The sequence below is a fragment of the Malaya genurostris genome, chromosome 3, assembly GCF_030247185.1.
Source record: "Malaya genurostris strain Urasoe2022 chromosome 3, Malgen_1.1, whole genome shotgun sequence".
NCBI classification, from domain to species: Eukaryota; Metazoa; Arthropoda; class Insecta; order Diptera; family Culicidae; genus Malaya; species Malaya genurostris.
Window position 1 is genome coordinate 8882420 of NC_080572.1, and position 19354 is coordinate 8901773.

General features: G+C 36.9%; 1 protein-coding gene across 3 annotated transcripts in view; it reads right to left on the reverse strand.

The window, feature by feature from the left end:
* Positions 1–348: 348 nt before the first annotated feature.
* LOC131435551 (Na(+)/H(+) exchange regulatory cofactor NHE-RF1) overlaps positions 349–19354 on the reverse strand; it is a 39492-nt gene continuing 20486 nt past the window's right edge. For all 3 annotated transcript variants that reach the window (XM_058603564.1, XM_058603561.1, XM_058603562.1), the window contains exon 2: positions 349–2365. In XM_058603564.1, coding sequence (XP_058459547.1) covers positions 1357–2190 — 834 coding nt within the window. In that variant the 5' untranslated portion in view covers positions 2191–2365 and the 3' untranslated portion in view covers positions 349–1356. The remainder of the gene's footprint in view (positions 2366–19354) is intronic.

Consider the following 19354-nt stretch of genomic DNA (forward strand, 5'->3'; position numbering starts at 1 on the left):
AGTGATTGCATAACCTTTCTATATGAGAAAGACAAAAAAAAGAATTTATCGTCCATATGTCGCGTTACGTTGGAAACCGTTGCCCTAGGATGGGGGGCCCCGAGCGCAAATCATCCTAGGTACGCCACTGATCGGTACCATGTGTATTATCATCACCCTAGCACCGTCAATATAGCAGTGAATTTTATTTAAGAGCCCATTTCACAAACTTACCCTGCTATTGCCTTTAATTGATTCGCCGATTTTAGTTGATAGTATGAAAAATGTACTAGCACTGTCCATTGTATCCCTACCGGAGTAACGGAGCACGTGATTATCACAGAATTATTATAATAAAAAGGCCCCGAATATGTCTAGACTATAAATATATTTTATTAATCATGTGTAATACGTATCAGTGTTTTTTATGCAACCCAGAATAATTTCACTCCAATTGTTCGCAAGAAGAACTTAGTTATCGGATATGGTAATTTTTTAAAATTTTGGCACATTATTCATCTTCTTGTATCATTTCAATACCTCACTCTTTTGTCACCGTTCATTTAGCATCCTTTTGTAATTCATCCATCTTTTTGTTTGTTTTTACCATCACTATCAACACTCCTTCTAATGAAACCCATCTTCGGGATTGTATCGAAGAACATAATAAATTTCTACTTTCGTAAGGTAGAACTGTATCGAATAAGTTGTTTGTCAGCGATAAGCATGTATTAGTTTCGGTACGAAAACACATTCTGTTATTTGCCAAATACGAAATATCTGGAACTGTTTGAAAAGTTGGTGGACGGTCTACCAACTGCTAATTACTTTATTTTGGGTACATTGTGAGTGTGTTTTATCTTTCCGCTTTCGCTCTCTGTGGAACAATTTATTCCATTGTCTCATTACAGTTCGTGATCTTTATCAGTTATCAACACAAACGCTGATAACGGACTTCGATTTCTACTCGGTTTATACAGATTAAATTCCAATGACGCGACCCATTTAAAGGAAACAGCGCATTGGTATTGGGTATTTATCGTGGAAAATTGTGTAATTCAGGCATTATCAACCGTGAACTAGTTAAAAAAAAAGTTAGTATTCCTACAATCATCGTAATATGTCCTACTGTTGCATTGGCGAGAGAAGGAATGTTATTAAGTGCATTTTTTTTCTGTACAGTAAAGCAGTGCTGCCCCACCGCAGCACACGCACAGTAGGGTGGTCCTTGAAGTACTTTTTTACGTATCCTTCATTGAGGATGCAAGTGCTACTATCGTTAAGTAACTAACCGAACAAGGTGAAACGTGTCTGGTGTATCCTTTGAGTCTCTATCACGCCCGCACTCGCGCCAATCATACCAAAACAAGTAATTTATCACATTTTCTGAATTATTTCGTACTTTTTGCGCAAATCACACACGTCGTTCTTTGGGTCGTACTTCTTTCGAGCAGCAAGTTGAGCACGTAGCTCAGCCGCAGTCATATTGAGGTTCAGCTTAGGGCCATCCTTGGTGACGGTGTCCGAGGTGCCATTAGTTCCATTTGCATTTGCCATTGGCTTGCCGTTGGATTCTACCTTCGCTGACATGGACAAGGACTTGGTGTCTTCGATGATCTGTTCCACCGGTTGCTGTTTCTTCGTGTCTCCATTTGTCAACATCATTTTATTAGCACCCGTGTCGTGGTTGTTGTTTGCGCTGCTGTTTCTTTTGTTGTTAGCATCTTCATTACCGTTGCTTCCATTGACGTCATGTTTGTTCCGATTAGACTGCGGACTGGATTTTTCGTTCAAACTGTCCTTCCGATTGGTTGACATCGTCTGTTTGCTGTTATCATTTACATCAACACCACTGTTCTTGCTCTTGGCAGCGGCGGCGGCGGCTTTCAATTCGTTCGCATCCGCCCGCGGGTCGATCACAAGCAATTTAGTTTCATTTGGGATACTTTTGATCAATTCCACAACCTTCTTGTGAGTTTCATTTGTGATGTTCGTCCCGTTGACTTCTATGATACGATCACCCTGGCGTAAACCCGCAGCTTCCGCCGGAGATCCATCATCTACCTTGCCGATGTACTGCCCGGGTCGACCCTTCTCCGCATGCAAATTGAACCCATAGCCATCGAAATCGGGCCGTTTAACGACGTGACACAAACGGGCCTCGTACTTGCTTGTGCCACCATTTGTGGTTGAACTGTTCTTGGTAGACATACTTTTCCTTTTATTCTTCTCTCTGGTTGCTGTTGCACCTAGCCGATGTGCGCGGACACACACTCTAGCGTCTTATCAGCAGCTGCTACTAGTCGGTACTACTGGATTCCGGACTGGGTACTGGCGCTATGCCTGTAAGGCGTATACAACTCGGTTATGAGAGCGCTGCAGTTATCTGGAATGTGACAAGAGAAAAAGAGAACGAGAGAAAACAAGCTATTAGAGAACTGGTATCACAACTTGTGTTATTTATTTACAGTGAAAGGTGACTTTATTCGGATATGATAACACCCTGACTCGTTTGCTAATACCTGGCTGACCCGTAGAAAATCTACATTTTCGTAATATGACTAGAGTGTTCTCTCATCCGACCACAGCGACAAAAGTGATAGGTGCAATGTGCGAACTACACTTTTAGATAAGATTTCGATAGTATTTTTCTTTGTGAAACTAGTAGAAAAAACATTCAGAAACATTTAAACTTACTAAAAGATTGCTACGTAGATGTGTATTAGGGTGGGGCAAGGTTGTATGAGAAAAAGATGAAAAGGTTTATTTTCTCGCTGCACCAATCTTATCGTGTTCCTTTTTTTGTCCCATAAGCACCATGCAACATTTTAGCTTGATCTGAGAAATTATATTTTCGCGCCCGAGGTTTAATGTTTATATGGGATTTAGTATGGAGAAATTTACAAAAAAATCGGCTGGAGATCAACGTATAAACTCTAAAAATCAGTGCATGTGTGATTTTCGTCGAAAATTTATCGAGGAGGAAAACCTTCGAAGACCGCAAAACAATAAGAAATTTGTAGAAAAAGTTACTGTAAGTTTTCGTCAAAACAATTACCGTACAACGGAATTTAATCTCCGTGTGTAGGTGTTAGTTGTTAGTTGTTTTTCTGATTTTATTTACTATAATTTGGAACAACTATGCGATTGTAATGTTTTTTTTTATCTAAATTGTCAAGACAATTCTCAACTTACACGGAAAAAAAATCCATTACCGGTGCGTGATTAAGAAATTATGAAAATCATGACACTTGTCCTCTCATGAGATCATGCCTATTATTAATGATATTATTATCAAAATGATTTAAATTTGGAAATTGAAAATTTTTATGGGATTTGCTCACAACATCATCAGTAACAGCCCAAGTAGCAAGTCGCAACTAGTTCTGATTTGACTAATTTATAAGCTATCGTTATTTAATCCAAACATATCTTAAATAACATCTATGCTTCTACTAGATGAAATTAAGTTTATATGACTCCAATAGTAGCAACCCGTAACTAGTTCTGATACCACTTAGCCCAACTATGTTGCAATAAGAGCACGAACTTGTTTTTCATGTTATACTGGTTAAAATAAGGTGACGGAAGTGTTTCTTTATAACATAAACATTGACTTAACTATCATTTGTAAGTTATCGATACAAGATGATTCTAACATATCTTCAATCACAGATATGCTTTTAGCTACTAGTTGAAAGAAGGTTCATTTTCCGTGGCGAAACCATTATAAATACGTAAGCGTGTATGTAAATCGTTACTGTAAATTGATGTAGCAATAATTTAGATATTATAAGATTATAACATACAATTTCTGCATTGATTCAGATAGCCATCGGTAGTTTTTCCCAACGTAATGATAATGAAAACACAAAAAAAGTCAGTTAAAATTGAATTCCGTTCGACAGTTTTAAAATCGTTGTGAAATTTGTACCTTGTATCAAATGTGATTTCAAGTACTCTACTGCCTTTTTATAGCTGAAAAAAAGTAATCTGGATTCATTCAATGTTTATAATGTCGATGGTGACTAAGTTTCAACTAGTTTACTTGGAAACTCAAATTTCTGATTGCAAACTAGTCGTAAATAAGTTAGCGTAACAAAAATTGTTACTTGATAGGCATGGTCCCATGGGAAGTAATGTGTCATGATTTTCATGATTTCTCGATCATGGTACCGGCAATGGATTTCTATCCGTGTAGTTGAATTTTCCATGCAAACAGCTTAGTGAAGACACACGACAATCAAATGAATTAAGCACTAGGTTAAACAACTACAGGCCGACGAAATTGGGCTCTTGAAAATCGACCGATTCATTTTTTCGATTAAGTTGAGAAACACATTCGAAAACAGTATTTTTAGACTCCCGACTAGTACACCTATTAAGTCGCACCATCTTGACTGATTTGAACAAGATTAAGTCTGTTTACTAAACCGGCTGTCGCATCGGTCAACACCAATGTTAAACTTCCATAAGTGTCAGTGGAACAAATGGTCAATTATTCGATGGATTCGTCTGCCGATTGTACCGACGAAACCCAACTAAGTCGATGGAATAATAGGGAGGATTTTCTACGGGGTAATGAATGTTGTTTAGAATGTAGAACGAAGATGCACAAAAAACGGCTAAACTGTATTAAAAACTGTTTTTTTGTAGATCTCGTTAGTTGATGACCAAACGAGCCAACTTTGGTTGTATTGTTTCCGGAAGTAGTTGAGAAATTACAGAAATGTGTAGCAGATCATCAGATTCCAGATACTCCGGTTTCAATAAAACTTTACACACCTGTTCAATATCAGTTTTGGCAATGACTAAGCGGAACAAGAAATTGAGATGTCAACTGAATGAAAATTTACAGGAAAGATGGAAAATACACCCAGAGGCAGGTTCACGATCTTATGCATTCTGTACACACGCGTTTAGCATTTCCGCCACTCTGGGCTGTAGTAGATATTTCAATCCTAGCCGCCTCACGATCGGCATCTTCCTTTTTCGTTCATCACACAAGCAGTATGCACGGAATACATTACAAAAATTACAAAAATTGTGTTGAGGAAGAGATTCTAGCGAATCGATAGAGCAATGGAAAACAGTTTTAAGTTCCTGATTTAAAAAGTTGTCTTTTAAGTAATAGAATATAATATTGCAGATAAAAAGCATTAAGTTTGCAATCTATATTCAGAGACTATTGAAATTTAAAGAACTCACATTTTTAATGAATTATACCATTTCAGAGAACGTTTTTGCCTTTCTTTCAATTAGATTGTTTCGGTTAATATTTTAAATGTTGAAAAAGTATTCGACTGTTTTAAGAGTGTCTTATAGGATGGGACAAGGTTGTGTGGGAAAAGGATGAAAAGGTTTATTTTCCCGCTCCAGAAACCGAAGTTTGGATTCAAATAAAATTCAATTTTTAACATTCGATTCCGAAATCGATGAAACTTTTTTCAGTATGTAGATTTTGTCGTGAATACGACTTACTTTACTATAGGGAGCCTTTTCAAAATTTACCCTCTGAGAGAGTGATAAGTTTTTGATCGTGAATATCTCTTGTTGTATCTAACGAATCAACATAATTTGTGCTACATGCCATCGGAAATATAACCACAATTTTATGATAAAATTTTCAGATGTGTGACATAATCTCAAATAATTCAAAATTAAACTTTTCTGAAATGTTTGGTATAAACGAGTATCAAAAAAGGATAATTCATAAGGCGCGTTTGCCTTTCTCGTATTTTTAAAGCTCATAGCTCAGTGATCTGTGAAAGAATTTATATAATCTAAATACCAATAGAATCGAAATTTTTCAACTTAAACGTGTATAGCAACAGCATTGAAGTATTTTAATAGTACACTATTGAAAAACCTGTTTCATTTGACCCATGTCAACACCAGCCAATCAGAACGCGTTCTGAGGAAGAGAACAAAATATCTGCTGCTGTACAATAAATCGTTCGAGAAAAATGTTCCGAACAGTTCTTAATATCGTAGTGAGTTGCGCAATTTGGTCCTTCTGGAAGGCAGGAATGAATCCGTTAGAGAATCCGGATAGTTTCTTTCGATGAAATGCAAATCCGAAATGAAATAATCGAAATTAAAATTCTATATGCTATTTTTATAGCCGTTAGGACCGCCCATTAGTGAAAAAGCTACAAACGAAATCAAAGAAAGCTCTTAACAAAAATTAGATCAGTTTGGATTATATCGCCACTGCGAGCAAATGTATTTTGTGTCGTTTGCAAAGCTAGTTTCGCTTCCGACAAGAGCGATTACGTCACAGCTGCCAGTCATTTGCATTGGTTAAAAAACAATGGTGGAGAGCATCACACAAAATCAGCCGTTCTAATGGCTCAAAAGTTTTCTAAAGAACTATTAGGATTTGTTGTTCGCAAATCAAAGGTAAATATCCTCAGTTTAGTGAAAATCTAGAACTGCTTGGTTAGATTTGTGCACTTTTCGCTGTGTGAAATTCACAGTAATCGAGATCAAGTGAAGCCTTCTTTGTTTTTGCGAAAAATGTCCCAGGGTTTAATGTCGTAGAGAATTACGCAATTTGACCCTTCTGAATGCTAGAAACGAATCCCTATAGCATATTGACAGTTTCGTTCAATTAATTATGGCTATTGTATCATTGATCAACCCAGCGAATTAATGTTTTCTTCATTGGAAGATTACAATCGGTAGTAAACGCTACACCTACACCAACCATAGCAGTATCCCACCCACGTACAACAGTTCAGCCTGGAATTAGATAACGGAAGTCAGCGGCATCCATCGGAATTCGAATTCGACTCATCACTCTCCATCACAAACGTTTTCATAAAAGGTTCTTTTCAGAGCCACCATTATTTTATTATAAGAAACTAAACTGGTTATTTCATAATATTTGTGTTTCAGAATGTTGAATGTAACTAATCTGTACTTTAGTTTAGGTGCATCGTTTCAAATTAAGGAACATGTCAGTTGTTTTCGTATTCACGACATCCAGTTATGTCTCTGATATTGCCCACCCGCCTTTTTTTAGAATGCCAAATCGATTCACTAGTTGCAAAGATTTAAGTGAATATCCATGCAAAAGTACATTCGCTCTAGCATGTTTAGTTCGCATGCTGTGTTTTCGTAACGAGCACCACCAACACACATCCACTCAACGATGTGTGTTGGTGTTGCTCGTTACGAAAATTAAGGGTTGTTTCTCAAGAGCAAGGCGTCGCGACAAAATGTTGTGCCAGATTGGACGAAATAGCTTCGAAAACATACACTAAAATTGTAAAAGTTCATGATGATAGTGTTCTTGGTCATGCGAAGGTGTGTATTGATGACATAAAGAGTTTAAGGAGGGGCGTTAAAGCTTAGAAGACGAAGCACGATGCGGGAGACCATATATGTCGCTATCTGGTCCCCTTTATTCCTTTACTCTAGTGGTGGTCGGTTGTCAAAGGAACCCATTTTGAGTCGATTACACACGGAACGACCGAAAATAGCTCTACGCCTAATTCGTATTACTGTTTTTATATTAGTTGGTTTTAACAACAAAATTTCCAAAATAACTATTAAATGAGTTGAAATTCAGAATTTACTTTGCTGAAAAAAATCTTTTATTTTTAGAGAATGTGTTTAGTTGGCGAGTATCTTGGACACAAACCAGCAAAATTTCAATCCAACACGAAATTCGCATTAGCAACTTATTTTGTAATTAAAATAAGAAAATTTCACTCTAACTACCTGTCACCATGACTGCAGAAAGACAGCACAATGAAAACGAAAATGAAATTTGTTTTACTAACAAGTTTACTAGCCGAAAACTCATGAGAATTCAATTTTTTACGTTTCGCCTTCGGCTCATCAGTGCAATTAGCAGATTATGTTGATCTGCTAACGCCACGTCACGGATCAACATAATCCGCTAAGAAGACGTAAAGTACTTGCTATTTACAAGTCACTTTGTTTACACCGAGGTGTAAGGTCTTTTCTGACGTCCCAAAAGAAACGAAACAAATTGACGGTATTCTAAAAGAATTGTCAAAGCATAACAATCCATTAAAAAGCTAAAAAGGATAGTCTTGGTGAAACTGCTTGCAAATTGTTTTGATGTTTCTCGCATGTATCACGATATATCCATATTTGAATTTCTAAACCTATATATAAAAATGTTTTTACGTGGACCAGTGAAGTGAGTTTCGAATGTTGCTCTCTAATTGTATATGTCAAACAAAGTTCGTTGTATGTTCCAACCTATATTGCAACTGGTTGTAGTTTTTTCAGCTGAAGGCTATATCGAAACAAATAAGAAAGGTAAGCTTATATTTGTTAAAAAATATAGTTTTGGATCAAGAAAATAACATCTTTCACAGTTTGTGTAGAATACTCGTAGTAGGTGGTTACTCTTCTCTGTGGCTTCTTGTTATTTCGTGGTATGTTTCGTTCGTGCTGCGCCGTACGGAGGTAAGGTCTCTTTTTACACGGTATTTTTTCGCACGGTTTTTTTATACACGGCTTTTTTACACGGATTCCGGAATTAACACGGTTTTTATTTACACGGTTTTCGAAATTAACACGGTTTCTGATGAGAGTTTAAAAAGCACTATCATTTGTTTTTTGAGAAAAAATTATCTAAATGGGAACAGGTTGTCTGTAAAAAAACGATTGTGAGAGCTATTTTAAAGTTTGAAAGTTAACTAAAATCATTCACTCAACAATTCACGAGATCATTGACTGTTGTTCCATAAAATGATTAAACAGTGTTTAGATCTTCAATCCCTGTTGTAAATTACACGACAACGTCTATTCCGCTCAGTTGTGGTGTAAGATGTCAGCATCGTCATTGATATCATCGAGAATTTCGTAGCGTTGAAGAAATAGTCGGGTTTACTAATCTCTTCAACTCTTCATCATGTCAAGCAGTACAATATTTTATACCCATTTGAATGATATAACTCTAGTAGTATTATGATTTACGCCGATGAAATGAGTTGCATCAGCATGACACATAGTAATACCTTTTTTTCCCCTTTAATTCGGTCGCTTCGTGCATGGATCTTCATCCAATACCCATGTCTTCCCACTCGGTTCAATTTAAAAAATGACTATTAAGATCGTTAATGTTTACTACACATCGCAGCTTCGGAATTGAAAAGAACTTATTCAAATTTTATTTGTAGTGAAAGTGTTTATGGGTGGTATTATTAGCACTTCTTTAGTCGAACGTTCTAAATTGTACGTATTATCGTTCTTTTGAAAACCGAATTCATTAAACAGAAGGCATGAGCCATTTATATTAATTTACTTATCGTACAACGTGTTTCTTGAGTGTTCTAATTTTAATTTGTTATCCAATGTGTTTTATCAAGTATGGCTAGACCTTCTCGTAACCTCAGGCTGATTTTTAGATTTCCGTTTGTATTATGAAAAACCTTTTTTAATCCACCTAGTGGTGTAATGATGCCTTTCTCATGTACATATAATATTGTGGTATTCTATTCAAAAATTTTCTCTTCGATTTTTGAAAAAAACCAAGTGATTGTTTATGCATAACATACAGAATAAAACAGTGCTTTGATTGCGTAAGCCATCCTGAAGGGAACGAAATGGGTTCACTATTATATGCACTTCCGGCACCGGAACCCGAGAACCGGTATAATCGAAGTCGGTTCGTACGGCCACCAACTAACATGACACACAAACTCTTCTAGTACGCACCCTATAACTCCGGAACCGGAAGTCGGATCCGGATGAAATTCAGGAATTCCGTATGGGACCGGGAGACCTTTCATTTGAATCTAAGTTTGTTGAAATCAGTCAAACCATCGCTGAGAAAAGTGAGTAAGATCCATTTTGGTATATATGACCACTATTTCCGGTACTTCCGGAACCGGATACCGGGAACCAGGATAGCCGGAATCGGTTTGTTTAGTTGCCTACTGATAATGACTATCGATTTGTGTAGTTTTGAGACCAGTTTAGAAGAATTTTCACGTTTTTTGCTTCACCGGTTTAAGTGACGGTGCACAATATTGAACACACTTTACCCTATAATTCCGGAACCGGAAGTCGGATCCGGATGAAATTCAGGAATTCCGTATGAGACCGCGAGACCTTTCATTTGAGTTTAAGTTTGTGGAAATCGGTCAAACCATCGCTGAGAAAAGTGAGTGAGATCCATTTTGGTATACCGGATACCGGGAACCAGGATAGCCGGAATCGGTTTGTTTAGTTGCCTACTGATAATGACTATCGATTTGTGTAGTTTTGAGACCAGTTTAGAAAAATTTTCACGTTTTTTGCTTCGCCGGTTTAAATGACGGTGTACAATATTGAACATACTTTACCCTATAATTCCGGAACCGAAAGTTGGACCCGGATGAAATTCAGGAATTTCGTATGGGACCGGGAGACCTTTCATTTGAGTTTAAGTTTGTGGAAATTGGTCAAACCATCGCTGAGAAAAGTGAGTGAGATCCATTTTGGTATATATGACCACTATTTCCGGTACTTCCGGAACCGGATATCGGGAACCAGGATAGCCGGAATCGGTTTGTTTAGTTGCCTACTGATAATGACTATCGATTTGTGTAGTTTTGAGACCAGTTTAGAAAAATTTTCACGTTTTTTGCTTCGCCGGTTTAAATGACGGTGTACAATATTGAACACATTTTACCCTATAATTCCGGAACCGGAAGTCGGGTCTGGATCAAATTCAGGAATTCCGTATGGGACCACAAGACCTTTCATTTGAATTTAAGTTTGTGGAAATCGGTCAAACCATCGCTGAGAAAAGTGAGGGAGATTCATTCTGGTATATATGACCACTATTTCCGGTACTTCCGGAACCGGATACCGGGAACCAGGATAGCCGGAATCGGTTTGTTTAGTTGCCTACTGATAATGACTATCGATTTGTGTAGTTTTGAGACCAGTTTAGAAAAATTTTCACGTTTTTTGCTTCGCCGGTTTAAATGACGGTGTACAATATTGAACACACTTTACCCTATAATTCCGGAACCGGAAGTCGGATCCGGATGAAATTCAGGAATTCCGTATGGGACCGGGAGACCTTTCATTTGAATTTAAGTTTGTGGAAATCGTTCGAACCATCGCTGAGAAAAGTGAGTGAGATCCATTTTGGTATATATGACCACTATTTCCGGTACTTCCGGAACCGGATACCGGGAACCAGGATAGCCGGAATCGGTTTGTTTAGTTGCCTACTGATAATGACTATCGATTTGTGTAGTTTTGAGACCAGTTTAGAAAAATTTTCACGTTTTTTGCTTCGCCGGTTTAAATGACGGTGTACAATATTGAACACACTTTACCCTATAATTCCGGAACCGGAAGTCGGATCCGGATGAAATTCAGGAATTCCGTATGGGACCACGAGACCTTTCATTTGAATCCTAGTTTGTCAAAATCGGCCATCTCCGAGAAAACCTAGTGAGATTATTTGACACATACACACACACACACACACACACACACACACACACACACACACACACACACACACACACACACACACACACACACACACACACACACACACACACACACACACACACACACATTGCTCAGCTCGATGAACTGAGTCGAATGGTATATGACACTTGGCCCTCCGGGCCAATTTTCACTAGTCGGTTTTTCAAGTGATTGCATAACCTTTCTATATGAGAAAGGCAAAAACAGTTACATTTTATCAAAAACAAAACAAACAAATACTCAAATCTACGGTTTTTGGAATTATTACGTCAAATTTTCCACGCGGGTTTTTTTTTGCACGGTTTCCGCAATTAACACAGTTTTATTTTACACATTTTTTTATTCAACACGGTACGTAACCCCCGTGTAAAAAGAGACCTTAGTGTACTTTGTATTCGGTTTGAGCTTTTCGAGTGCTCAAAGTTTTCGCAGAGAGTCGATTTCACTTAATCGAATGAAGAAAACAGTGATTTAGAAGAAAAATTGTATGAAAAAGAAGTTTATGTTCGTTTATGTCTTTTTCCGTAAATACAACACGGGAAGTCGATATCGACGGCCAGTGTGCCATGTAATGGCTAGTAGTCATAACAGTGTTAACATTTTTTCGATGACAGTGCGCTATATAGCAGCAGATTGCAGAAGTCAATTCAACCATTCATGTTGGTTGAAAACATTCTGTTTTTCTAATTCAACTAAAAAATTAGTTGTATGGAAATGCAGTGTGCCTTAGTTAAGAAATGACAGCACGTTTAATTGGTAGATTCAACTAAAAAATAGCCATTTCAACTAATATGTTATTATTATTTAGGAAATGAGAATTAAAAAATGTAAGTTTGCAAAAGTAAGATTTTTTTAGTTTTTTCAAAAAACTAGCTAAAATCAGAAAATCAACCAATTTTTCGCTAAAATGCTGACTTCGGTCTTTCCGTGCAAACATCCAGGCGGCCGTGACGAGAGTACTCGCCGACATCCCAGTCGAAGCGTTCCAGAAATATTACGAAGCATGGAAAACGCGTTGGAATCGTTGCATAGTTTCCCAAAGGGACTACTTCGAAGGGTATGGTAGAGTTGTGAATTTTTTTTTCAAATATACGGTTTTCATGAAATCAGTCTCATTATTCAATAGTCTCTCCATCCATGCAAAATAAATTGTTTGTCACACTGAAGATGTGTGCCAAATATCATCAGTCTTATTTCTGCTTGGATATAAAATACAATATAAAAAAATCTATCTGACTCCGTTTGATTTTTCTCTTCATTGGCCAGTTTCAATTCCATTGATGCCTTAGTGAAGCCCATCACACGAGAAGCGATTGTATTTTTCCTTAAATACGTCTTCTTGATTAGGTAAATTGATTACCCTTTCTACAACCAGAATAGGGTTGTTTCAAACTATACCATGGAAAGCTATAAACAAAGAGCGAAGTTCAGTCCATTCGAAATTCCGAATTTTTACTGCTCTGTTATACTACACAGGCAAATAAAGTCTAACTGAATATGGTTTGTATTGCTTGTATACCATTTCGCGGCGACAAAACCAAATCGCTCCAAACACGTTCCGTCAATCTATTAAATTCACTCATCTTTAGACACAAGTGTTCTATACTGATCAAGTAGATCACTTGACGGTTCGCGCGCGCACAGCTGCAGTTATAAAAATTAATCATGCGTGCCATCGAAAATAAACATATTGTAACTCGTGACACCGGCTCATTCCGCTTGGCAGCCATTAATACCGACATGCCGGGGCATGACACTTGCCCATAATACTTGGCATGCGGTTCGATGCTAGAATACAGAAACAATTTAACCGGAAGGTGGTAGCGATAATAAGCCCTGTAAAGTTATACGTCGATATAGAGAGCTCAATCCGACTTTTTTCAGTTTCATCCATCTTTCAGATTTATTAGTAACGAGGTTAGCTAGGTTAGCCATGGACAGTTGAACGAAATAGGACGCAAAGTAATGTAGCATCTAGTAGCAATGGATAATTTCGAATTCATTGTTCGAGGTGATTAATTTTTAAGTCTTTTTTTGTGAAACTTGCGGCTGCATATTTGGATTTGCTATTGAAAAAGCACAAAAACTTCACATGTTTTAATAAGAGAAACGGAATAGAACTGCATCGATTTCAATAATACATTCTACCTATAATGCATCTTCTATGATTCCGTTACTGATATGTATATTAGCATTTAAATCACATCACCGGCATAAACACACTAGGAAACAGTCATACAAATTTACGCCTTAAGAGTTTTTCATATTCAAGTACTTATGCAAAATTGTGGTACATGCAAGATGAGCAACTACTTCCGGTTATTTCGCTTTTGGATGCCTTTTGTTACAGGTGATTCGATGGAATTTAACATTTTTCTTTCAAACTGTATAGCCTACTTGTGTTCAATGTTTTATTTTTAGTTTTATGTATGACGTTCTTCGTTCATTTCGTCATCACGTTCATTGACATCACCTAAAATTATGATTTGAATTACTAAACTAGTTTCAGAAAAACAACTAACTACACTTCTCATAATTTCACATCATCACATTTCTATTTGAACCATAGCCCGGGTTGGCGCTGGTCTTACAAGCCAGTGGTCGTATGTTCGAGTCCCGACCTGGAAGTATTCTTAGTTGTCAGTAGGATCGTAGCAATAATCCTGTACGCTATATAAATCGGCTGTGAAGTCTGTTGAAACAGAAAGGCAAAATTCCACAAAAGGAAATGACTACAGTTGGTAATACATATGAAAAATTGTGAAAATTGAAATTATAAGTTTTTATAAATTCAATAATTGCATTTTTAACCCTTCTTAAGAGGAAATCTACAATTCCAGGCGTAGAACCTGAATAAATTTCCTTGACTGAGCATCTTAGTAGAACCTTTTACGAAATAAAAATTCGATAAATCCTTGTTATTAAAATGATAGAAAATAATACAAACAAAGGGAAGGGTTTGCCAGATTTTCGCTCCACCGCACTTCTACTTCTTCAGTGTGTAAATTGTTTATACCAGCTAATGACGTATTTTTTATTTAATTCAACACCCATTAAGCTGTCAGGTCGCACCAACAATATTATCGTAACAGTTGTAACATTGGACACCGCATTGGAGATTGTTCAGTTTTACGTATACTCTCTTCCAAATAGCCAACCGAAAAAATCGGTTAATGCTATTGAGAGCTGAGTTCGAGTAATGTAAGACCCCTTCAACTTCAGTTACTGTGGCTGTGACCAGAGACATCATATTAACTAGTTATCATACTCTCACAATTCCCGAACAAATCATTGGCAACATCCTTTTTTGTGAATATGGCGCCCTCAGGAGAATCCGCATCGAATCTCGTACATAGAAGTAGGAGAGAGATATGTCAAATCCGTGCGTGTCCGCGACAGGGTCTGCTATGACCCAACCTAAGCGATGTAGTTTGACAAAGTATTGGGACTTTTTTAAGAGTTGAGGTTGAGAATCTCATTGTGAAGTACGATTTTGATTGAATAATTGATTTAAGGTTCTACTCACAATCTTAGGAACATTGCCATTGTTGAAAAATGCGAAAGCAGTTTTCTCCACTATTGCTAGATGAATCTTCAAGCAAAAAAACATCAGTTTGTTTAGAAAAATGTGCCTAGTAAACTGATATTTCTCGTTAGAATTTCCTCTCAACGATAGCGAAAAAACTGCTTCTACGTTTAGCAACAATGGCTGTTTTCTTAAGATAGTAAATTGTCACTTAATATTGCTTTGCCAAGTTATGATGGTTTTATGATACGAAGTTAGATCTAGAACGAAGGGAATCAGTCCAAACACTCAAAACTTCTTATATTGCATAAAATATACAAACTTAAAATCGATTCTTAAGCTCGGCATTTTGAAATGCTAAAGTAGATCGGCAACACGACATTTTGCTGATTGTTCAGTAATCCACATGCTCTTTTCCGAAATTTTTTAAAGTAATATGCTGATATCTCAGTAAAGCGCGTACTGTTACCGAAGATTGGCATAATATTATTTGTCAGTAAACAACACATATACCGAAATCAGCATATCCGTCTTCGAACAGTGAGATAGTTTTTACTGAAACTCGGTGAAACACTTGTCATTTAATGTCTCTTGTCGAATGTGCCAAACATCACGTAGCCATTGCTGGTGGAGCGGGAAAATAATATATATTGGATGAAGGTAAGAGATTCTTATATCTCTTGAAAAGATAAGTGAAAAAAATTCTACTTTTCATATATACTTACAAAAGTCTTCTTATTTTCAGGTAGATGCGTTGAGGAGCATTGGAAATAATTGTCTTTAACCGTGATGATTTCTTTTGAGGTTTGCTTTGCTTGTTTGTATACTGCATTAAAATGGAAATTAATAAAACACCCCTTTTCCCCAACCTTAGCTTTTGTGATATTTATTTCATACACTAATAAAGAAACATCCTTTCTACGTTCGATTACTGATGACTCGCCAATTCATTATTCGATCATAATCGCTTTTGCCGAGCTAACAGCAAAATTGCTGCTGAGAAGTTCGGCAATAATTGACAGTAAACAAATTTGGTATTGCCGAGATTCTCAGTAATTATTATTTTGCCGAGATGATTACCGATCTCTTTGTGCAAATCTTGGCATTTTTTTGCCGAGATTCACCAATAAAATTAAGGTGTGTAGATAAATGAAACGCGTAAAAAAACAAAGTGTGATTGTTCTCATCCAAGAAATGAGACCTCCAATTTAGATTTTGATTTTCACTTGATTCAAATTGAGGAGAACTGCGTCTTCGATGAACCGCCTATGATGATGCCTCGTTTTGCTTCGAATTTAAAATGCATGGAATGGATGAACCAGTATAGGTAACCACATTTACATCGCGTGTGAACCGGTTTTTCCATCTGCCAACCTGTAGCCAGTTAGATATAGTTAAATATAGCAGAAAATGAAACGAGAACCAAAAGAAAATTACTCCAATGCCAAACGCTCTCCAACTTAGCGTGAAAGCTTATACGATCATATGATCACAACCGGGTTGTGGTTCAGTACATTTGGGGTTGTGAGTTGTCCATGATGACGAGTTTTGATTGTTGCCTGTGTCTGACATTGGCCATCATGGACATAAATGCAGACACGGAGAACATTTTCTCATACTTTCAGTGCGATCTCTCAAAGTATATTTAACGTGGGGGAAAACGTATGTATGGTATCGTAAAAAAATCGAACTTCATGAATGGCTAAACCATCTACAAATGCATCATGTTCATGTCTGAAGATGATTTATCAATCCAAACTAAGCTGTACGATTTTTGCTTTCATCATTCATTTATTAGAAAAAGAAAATTAGGAAAAGTATGGTTCGCATTTACATCACAATACATTAATCATTATTTCAATTTGTATAATATATAAAAACAAATTTTTTGAACTTTCTTAAAGAGCGGTCACGATGCAATAAAGTAATCACTCAGCAATAGAAATAGTTCTCAACCTGTCCGGACCCGTCTGGAAATCATTTTACTCTTACTGGATAGCTGTTGCAGTCTGGTGGAAAACGAAATCACTGTGCAGACGAGCAATAAACTTAGAATCTCGGTATGAATAGGTTATTATCGCAATTCATATCAATACCATAATCAGATATGCCGTCTGCGAGAGTGTCTGTTTTCAAAAGTATGAACTTAAGCTACGGCAACTGAAGTTCAGTTTTATAGTGGTTTATTATACATTTATTTAACTACTTTTAACCAGACCCTGTCAGCTTGACGCGAAATCAATCTTCAGTTCAGCAACGCCATCGCACGATATCACATTCAACATATCATGTCAATTGCATGGGTGCGCAGTGCTGCTATTTTGGCGCGCACGAATTTGACATTACTTTCCCCTACATCTATGCACGAGATTAGATGCGGGCACGCTTGAAGGCGCCATATTCGCAAAAAAGGATGTTGCCAATAATTTGTTCGGGAAATGTAAGAGCTGGATATCTTGTTAATATGATGTTTTTGTTTTAACTGAACCTAAATTTTATAATTCTTTTCTTTCGTTATGAATCGTCTCAGAAAAGCACCCAACAACAAAAGTTCAATAAATTATCTCCAAATGAACCATATTCAACTCTAAACGGAATAAATGGAACTTATAAATAAACTAGCGTTTTTCTTAAACATTTTCTTCTATTCGCTTAATCCACTCAAAGAATAATAAATGAAGCTAAGTTAACATACATTGGATCAATTACTAGAGGTTCCTTGGAGAAAGTCCTTATGTTTTTCGCCATCAATAAGAGCTGTAAAATCGTATCTGGCACCGTTTTCTCATTTTCATCTACTTCCTAAATATTGAAATGTATTCTTCAAATTCTCTTTTATCTTTCTAACAGTTCGGCTGAAAAGTTCGTATCGTTTAATAGAAACACACATTTTTTGCCAAAATTCGTTTTTATTATTCAACATAATTGCCATCAGAGGCGATACAGCGATTATAGCGATCTTCCAACTTTTCGATACCATTTTTGTAGTACGATTTGTCCTTTGCCTCAAAATAGGCCTCAGTTTCAGCGATTACCTCTTCATTGCTTCTAAATTTTTTACCAGCGAGTATTCTCTTGAGGTCTGAGAACAGGAAAAAGTCACTGGGGGCCAAATCTGGAGAATTCGGTGGATGAGGGAGCAATTCGAAGCCCAATTCATTCAATTTCAGCATGGTTTTCAATCATCAATTCGTTGTTGTTTTTGATCGATTGTGAGCTCACGCGGCACCCATTTTGCACAAAGCTTTCTCATATCCAAATATTCTTAGCACCGTGGCTTCGGTCATTGCGTTTCGTGTTTTGTACAACTGGGATTGGTGGATGAAAACATAGGTCGATTCTAACCATTCTTTCAATAGTATGCAATTGAAATACCGAAACGACGTTGTCGTGCATGTTTAAGTTAAAAGTTTCCGAATCGATTGGTTGTTAAATAATGTTAATCCATCAACAAATGACTGACTTATTAACGTTCAAAATTATGACGAAAAAGGTTACGCGGCTATTTTTGAAACTTTTAATTGACACTCGGCCTGTATAGCGAAGAGTAAGGCATTTTTAATACCAAAAAATTAAGGAAGTTTTTATTCGAGAAAGCAGTCTTCAGTTCAGTTGCGCCATCGCACGGCATCACATTGAACATATCATGTCAATTGTATGGGTGCGCAGTGATGCTATTTTGGTGCGCATGAGCTTGACATTTCTCTCTCCTACTTCTTTGTACGATTCGGACTCGCCTGAGGGCAGCAACTCATACACAACCTGACAGGAATGAGTTTGTTTCATATGTGTTCCACTGAATTCAGGACGGCGCTAGTGTACCTAAACAACACGGGTGCAATAAATTACGAAACAAAAAGATAACAAGAGAAACCAGTGCTTCATTACGTTATTTACGGTCACTGTGTATGCGTCCAGCAATATATTTAAAGGGAGCGTAATTTTCATATTGTGACTCACGCAAGCACTCCTGAATGAAATGCGAATAAAATTGCGAATTTTTCTAACAGCGCTGCATAGCAATCAACTCATCAATAACACACGTCATAAATCTTCAAACATGCGTAGTTTTTAATCTTTCTATCTTTTAATTCACTCTGCCCAACGTCTTCTCTTTAGTCTAGAAAGATGACTATTAAAAGTAATTAATAGAATTAGAAATGAAGTGTTTTTTGCAATGTGGTGTATGACTAAAGAGTATCTAACGTATTTAGTCGTATCAATGAAAACGCAAGGAATTAGTAGCCATTTGTAGGAGTATTTGTTATCATTGAACGACTCGGATAAAGATAAGGGAACCATAGATTTAATTTTGGTTTGCAAAATTTTTAGTATTGTTCTTCAAGATTCAGTAGAATATGTACATTACTT